Source organism: Palaemon carinicauda, chromosome 15, assembly GCF_036898095.1.
Source record: "Palaemon carinicauda isolate YSFRI2023 chromosome 15, ASM3689809v2, whole genome shotgun sequence".
Lineage (NCBI taxonomy): Eukaryota > Metazoa > Arthropoda > Malacostraca > Decapoda > Palaemonidae > Palaemon > Palaemon carinicauda.
The window spans coordinates 39609470-39616969 of NC_090739.1; the positions used below are offsets into that span (position 1 = coordinate 39609470).

The following is a 7500-nucleotide window of genomic DNA, read 5'->3' on the forward strand; positions in this document are numbered from 1 at the left end:
TTATTTTTACAAGAATGGTGTGTATACAAGGACTGCATGCTCTTCATGCTCTCATTTTTAGTAATTTAAGTAGATATATAAATGTTTAATATGTTGCTCCCTTAATAAAAGAATGCAGCAGATCGAAAACTCAGTGTATATTTATCCTGCAAAGTGTTTTATATCGTGGTTGTTTCCCACATTGGTCTTCAGAATATAGAAGCTGTTATATGGGTCTCGAACGCCTGGATTGTGACCATGTAGCAAGAACTTCCCAACGTTACTGAAGTCCTACTGTCCTCTCTCCAAATAAAAGTACACCGGTTCAAGTGGCCATGTCTGACTTTCTCTTGGAAGAATAGCAGTCATACTTCTTCTTCTTCTTTAGATTGCCCGGAGCTTCTCTCCGGACAGGGGCTTTTTGACGGTGCGACTAGCCCCTAGGTGGTTGGGGGCAGTCATAGGATATATTCCCACATTTGGTCATATCCCCATACACCTACACAGGCTGTCTATCTCGTTCGCTCTTCCTTTTTTTTTTTTTACCTCCGGCAACGTGGTTGGGAAGGGATCATGTTTTACCCCTTGTATGTGTTTGTTTGCGTGTGTTTGTGAACAGCTTCCTGGCTACAATTTTAATCGTAGAGTAATACGACTTGCAGGAATTAACTGTCATGTAAAAAGTTGGAAATGATTAAATTTTGGAAAATCAATGTCAAAGTACAAGGTCATGGTCAAGCAAAATGTGCAATTCACGTAATCAGCCATAAGTTTGGACATCGTTGTCACAGAGACTTCAAATTTGGTTCATATTTGAGTGTATGAAAATCCACACCAATTAATGCATGTTAAAATCGAAAGATAAGCTGTCGTGGCGGAGGTCTGCGCTCTACTGAGTTCCCCTGTGGTTTTATTTTGCTTTCAAACCCTTCAACGTTTGCTTCATATTACAAGTTTTGGGTTTTGCCCTAGTTAAATAAGGGTGCTGAATGGTTTCCCATTCCCCAGTGTGTGAAAGTCCAATACAATCCATTTGGATGGGAGATAGGTTGATAAAGACTAAAACTAGGATTCCATTAATGCGTTTGCGTTTTATTAGTCTGAAAAGGCTGACATCCCTGTTTCCATTTGTTCCGTTGCGTTTCGGATGCATCATTCAGTGGGAGTGTGATGGCTCCCATTGCATGAAATCTACGACTATTTATATGAACATGATTTTTTATTAATTATCCTGCTATTGTTTAAGAACATTCTTTATTCAAAAGAAAAATGGACAAGGAAACAGTTTACTGCTAAATCGGTCTAAAAGTGGAGCCTCTGGTAAACGAGCAATTCTAGGAATATTTTTTCGTCTAAGCAGAGAGCAATTCACACGATGTTCTTTCCCCGGTTGGGGAGGATTTGGTGGAACAATGGGGGACAAGAGAAGTCATTTGCTCGAGGTAGATACTTGCAATAAGTATAAGGTAAGTCACTCATATAGAATAGAAAATAAAAGGAACCACAGATAAATGTTGTCTCTTTCGTTTCCATGCGATTGTATTTTTCGATTACAACATGGAGCAACTGATTCGTACTCAAAACGCATAAAAAGCTCGTTATCGCTAACGCAACAATGCTAATGGGAAAAAAAATGCGTAAGCTTCCAAATGATCTATTTTTGCTTCTACCCGCTACTGCTATTATCCGGTACTGCATTGGTAGAATCTTAGTTTAAAGGTGAAATACACCCACCTAACCTTACCTAAAGCACCGGGTTCCTTGCTTAATTGGCGGTACCACCGGTTTCCTAATCTGACCTGCGAACCCTTAATACTTCGGAAATCTTCAATAAACCATCGGTAACCATGGGATGCTAGTAAACTACCCTATGCGTATCCAGTTGTAGAAGTGACAGATGTTTCGTGATATTAAGGTCCTTGTTTCGTGTCAGTGGTATACCACTTTAATGTAGAACTCAATAACTGAATTGCTTGTTTCGTTGTCTAAAAGTCATTGTTTCATGATTGAGTGGGTTTGTGGTAAGTTTTAACCAAGAGGGGAATATATTATTTTGAGGGAACATTCATCCCGAGGGAAATCTACCCTGGTTCATAATCCCCGCTGGGGTAATTTTGAATTGGCAGAAATGAAAATTTGTTCGCCGTGTTTCGTCTTTCATGTAATCATTTGCATTATCTCTTTACAACGCTAATCAAGAAGAAAATGCACCATGGTAAGGATTGAAAATACTCTCTCTTTTGGGTTATGACTGCAATACCAATCAGTCGGCTGCATTGGCCCAATAGGCTTCGAAGTAACTAGGCTAGTCTAGATTTCGTGATAGGTATATGGTGGGTTATTCGCCTCACCGTCCAGCGCGACTGAAGTGGGGATAGTTTTATCCTTGCTTTAGTCTTGGTGTAGTATGTAGCTTAGATTTGAATATGTACCTCTCTAAGTTGAGACGGTATTGAATATGTGTGAGAAAGTTCTATAAAAAAAAAGGACAGTTTTACTTATCAATTTAGCACTTTTCATGAGTTATTTTTTTCAACACCTTGTGTCATAGATGCAGACTCCTATCAACCCAACTCCCAGGACAGTATATTTGTTATGTAGTGTCATGCAGTAATATTATAAGTTTCTAAGAATCGATTTGAAAATATAAAAATAATAAGAAATAAATAGTTCATAGAATTCCTTTTCTCGATCTAAGTAACATGGAGGGAGAATTATTAAAGATATGCTGAAAAATTTGTCAAATATGAAACCAAAGATAAGACTTTTAATTGAAAATAGAACAAGTGCAGCAAGTATCACAGAGTATATCATAAATCTGCTGGACTTGTCAGATTTTGCAGTCCCAGCTGAATGGGCTTCGTGCCATAGCTTGAACCCTTCACAAGAACCCACAGCGAACTTGTATATCAAGAAGGGCGTTACCGAAACTCTATAGACCATGTGCCCCATAAAGTAACAAACCACGCCACGTTCGAAAATTGCTGTTCATTATTGTTCAGTCGGACACACGAATTCCTGACACATCTCTCTCTGAGGAAGTGCACCCTGTCACACTGCACTGTGAGTTCATTTGTTTAGCCCCACTCACCACCTCTGCTATCTCTTTCCCCCTACGCAATCTGTTTGGTTACTCGCCATACAGTAACTGTGTTACATTGTGCAATTCATCAATTAGAGTTAGGCGTGCCCGGCATTCCTGTGTCCAACTGTACCATAAGGTAAATTGTCGGATCACTGTTCACACTAAATATGTGATATGTGATAATGAATATTCATATTTCTTACATGTGTCAATGCAAGATGTTCATTTATCATAGTCTGATAAAAAATGATAGCAGGTAAATTCACAACTAGTAAATCACTATTGCTAATAAACAATAAATGGATTGCTGGTTCACAGAAAATGGCAGCAGCAAGTACTTCTAAAAGCCACTTTGCCAAGGTTTCAGATTAGATGGATTAATTTGAGATTCTGGTGGTGGGGCCGGTGAGACCATTCATTGCACAATTGCAATAGTGGTAAAAGCTATCCGTTCCACTTTGAAGTATAATTTATAAGAGGATGAACAACAAGAAAGAAGAAAGGAACCAATGACGGAGGTAGAGTAGAAGGATATAAAGCAGGTGCAGTTAGGGGCCGAAGGATCGTTGCACAGACCCTTAAGTAATGCCTACAGTGTACAGCACAAGGTACACTGACGGGAGTCTCGAGACTACCACCAACCACACTCCCCCCGCCATTATTGTTCGAAAAGGAAAACAAATTTGCAGCAGGCCAATCGATTTATTTCTATAAGGTAATATTATGAATTTCAATGAAAGTGGTAGGCTACTTTTCTCCCATCGGAAAGTTAAGAAAACCTGCAATGCTAGCAGAGAATATATGTTGAAATTATCAAATCATTTTTAAATTGTTGAAAAATATGAGTGTCTTGATCGATTGCTTTAGTAGTCATCTTAGATTTACATGCACACACCTCCTATACTACTCAGTATTACAGTAGTAGCACACAAGAGACGTATAATTTGAACTGATGGAATCGGTTTCTTGACGCTATTGTTGTGCGGGAAACCAGTCATGACAAAAGCGGTTGTTCTAACGCTTCCAACATGCAAATATCTTGAATGATTTTATCTTAAGAATTTGCTTGGGATTTGCTGGCATGACTAGGAAGGAATTAATGCGAAAAAGGGCTAGGAGGAATGAAAGGTCGTTCTAGAAAAAAAAATATTCTTTATTCATGAAAATCAAGACATAAAATTACATAATAAACAAATAAATAACATTATAACAATAAATAATGCACATTTCATATATTGTTATGAAATCGAATTAGATGACATGGATACAAAAAGTAACTAGCCGATTATTCTTTCTCGTGAATTGAATGTAGCACTGTTATTATTTTCTTTACCAACCTTTCCTCTATTATAACAGTAATTACAAGTCTGCTTGGGGTACTACTTGAGCGTATTTGATACTTTTTGTACTCTGCATATAAAAAGTAATCAGAAAATTATCCAGGAAAATATGCAGCGTATAGAATACGGGCAACTTTCTTACTGACTTCAGATAGTTTTCTCACGAAATCCTTTACTTTCAAATGTCTGACACCTCTTAGGAACGGTAACATGAGTCCCGCCACATCTAAGAAAGTAGTAGGGTTAACTCCGGTAGAAGAAACTACCTTAAAATAGTAAGTGAATATGCAAGTCAATAATTCTATTAGTATGTTTATTACCAAGAGCTTTTTTTATTCTTTTTTGCCTACTTTATAACTTGTTGAATAAGAAAAGTATAGTATAGTTTTGGCATCTTTGTGGGCAATCTTTTGAATTGATCAATATTTAATTTCGCGTACAATTACTTACACATTAAGATATGTAATGTTCTATAAGTTTGTTCAGATATATTTTCATCTCGATTTCTACATTTTTGAAGTGATTTTATGGCTAGTTTCTAGTTTTTACTATGATAATCACTATACTAACTGACTTATTTAGATAAATCATAAAAATAGTTGAAAAAGTATTTGTGTTTCATTGCGTCATCGCTCTTTCTGGTGCGTGTTTACTGTGTTATTTATGCAAGTTTGCTTATAACCTAGAATATATTTCTCTAAACAGCAACGCCTTGTTTCCATAAACGAACTTATACTTTTATATTTTTCTTAAAAATTCAACGAACAGACATTTATGAAAAATGCAGCGCTAACTTCAAAGTTACGTTTTTACCATTATTTACAGGAATGAAAAAGAATGAACTTTGACATATAATTTTACACATTTGTGACAATTTAATTTCATACTCTCAAAGTGGTGAATAATTCTGGGATACATTTAATTTTCTTATCGAATTGGTTTTGTTAGCAATATTGATTGGGTTTGGTTTTATTTTCGTGTGACCTGAAAGTTCTTCTAAAAGAAATTTTTTTTTTCTTTGGTTTCTCACTTTCGATACGTCACATATGGTACAAGACCCCATAAAGAAGGTGTCAGAATGCCATTGAATATCCGATGTAATGCAGAAGTTTGCATATGATGTCTTGCAATTTTATCTTGGCTTATCGCTGCAAATAATGTTGTTTCCCATGCTATCTACACATTTTATACACTTGTTCCGTGTTAGTTATGTTAAATGTTTTATGATTTCTAATAGACTAGTTGTTAATGTTAAGAGGCCAAGGAAATCATGTGCGATATCTCAATTCCCTTATACTATACGGTCATCTTACGTATTCTAAGATTTATCTTTGGAAAGGTATGGACTGGTGTTGTTATTCAAGCACGTTTGGTAAGATTACGAGATATATTACTAAACACCCTATTAATAATAGTTCTACAATTGCACACATCATGAACAAACTGAATCTAACAAATTCAATGATAAGTTGATGTTTAGTCGATATAACTTATAATTAGCGCTGTATGTACTTATCTTCTTGTAAGTAATGGTATCAGTCTTTTGTAATTTATTTGTCGTATAAGTTCGATTTTTCTGGCACGTGTTCAGAGTTTTCACTTCGAGCTGGCGTCTCAAATCCCAGTATTGTAGCCAAACCCTTTTTGAGACTTTTACTCCTGGAATATCTGTAAAGAAAAAAATCAGGAACTTTGGAATATTGTCGCTACATAGACTTTCCTTATTTGGAGTCTGCGCTTCCTCTCGCATCATAAGCGTGTGTGTGAGTGCACATCTCTCTTGCATCTACTCAAATAGCTGCTTTCGCAAGAAACTACGACTTATAAGACTATGCATCACTTTCACTGGACGCTTTCTAAAGCTGTGGCATTCCAGGCCTGTAAATTTCATAACCTTTTGTACATGAAAGGTTTTCTCTCGATTCCCTCCTCAATTCTGTTAATTATAGGTATTTCTTAAACTATGACCAGCTTTGGTAAGGGACTTTTCCTTTCATGCTTACTCAAAAACAACACAGGAGTCATTAAAGTCAATTTCATCCTCTTCTTTGTTGACGCCAACAAAATTTTCGAATTTTCTCCAGAATGTCAGCCTCAACAATAAGGTTACCTGGATGGGGCGAATGAGAATCGATGAAATGGTGTTCCAGACGTCCTGTTTCCTAGACAAATTAATAATGGTGAACAGGATAGAGACAAAGCCTTGCCTTTATCAAGTAACTTTGACCTGAATTCAGAATCTGTAAGAAATATTTGGAATAGATAAAGTAATCTGCACTGTATTAATAGCAAAAAATATTTGCATAATCAAAGTTGGCGTCAATTAAATAATGCAAAAACAACAATGAAAATATTTTACCATTTCAATGTGTATTTATATACATATAAATGCTTCTTATGTGAGTAAATATTCTATCATAGAAAAATTCGTGAAATATTTCAGTATTCATTGAAAATAATATTCAAAGATTTTGAGTAAAGGGCTATACAATGAAAAGCATAATACGCCAAGGACTGTTTCATGGTTCTCAAGATGTGTATTGAACGAAATTCATAATTGTTCATATAGGTTAAACACAACCTTAATTATTAGATATTACCAAGAAACGGCACTATAGTATGAGGGCTCTAGCGCAGACGCCATACACGACTGAGTCTATCCAGGCCAGGAAGGCGTCTGTACGAGAATAGATGCCAGGGTATCGGGGGTCACCGCATCCCAGTCCGCTGCTGACCACGCCCACTTGCTCGTTAAGCCCATCATCGCCTTCGTACACCAAGGGACCTCCAGAATCACCCTAAATCAAATATACACAATTTATATAATTGGGAAAAATAGTGTAATAATGGCTTTGTGTATACTATACTGTATATATATATATATATATATATATATATATATATATATATATATATATATATATATATATATATATATATATGTATATATATATATACATATATATATATATACATACATATATATATATATATATATATATATATATATATATATATATATATACAGTATATATATATATATATATATATATATATATATATATATATATATGTGTGTGTGTGTGTGTGTGTGTG

At 35.6% G+C, this 7500-nt stretch overlaps 1 protein-coding gene across 2 annotated transcripts in view; it reads right to left on the bottom strand.

The window, feature by feature from the left end:
• Positions 1 to 4296: 4296 nt before the first annotated feature.
• The window catches only part of LOC137654573 (uncharacterized), a 24014-nt gene continuing 20810 nt past the window's right edge, over positions 4297 to 7500 (bottom strand). For both annotated transcript variants that reach the window (XM_068388322.1, XM_068388321.1), the window contains 2 exons: positions 7005 to 7202; positions 4297 to 6644 (listed from right to left, as the gene is read on the bottom strand). In XM_068388322.1, the coding sequence (XP_068244423.1) occupies positions 7017 to 7202 (186 nt within the window). In that variant the 3' untranslated portion in view covers positions 4297 to 6644; positions 7005 to 7016. The remainder of the gene's footprint in view (positions 6645 to 7004; positions 7203 to 7500) is intronic.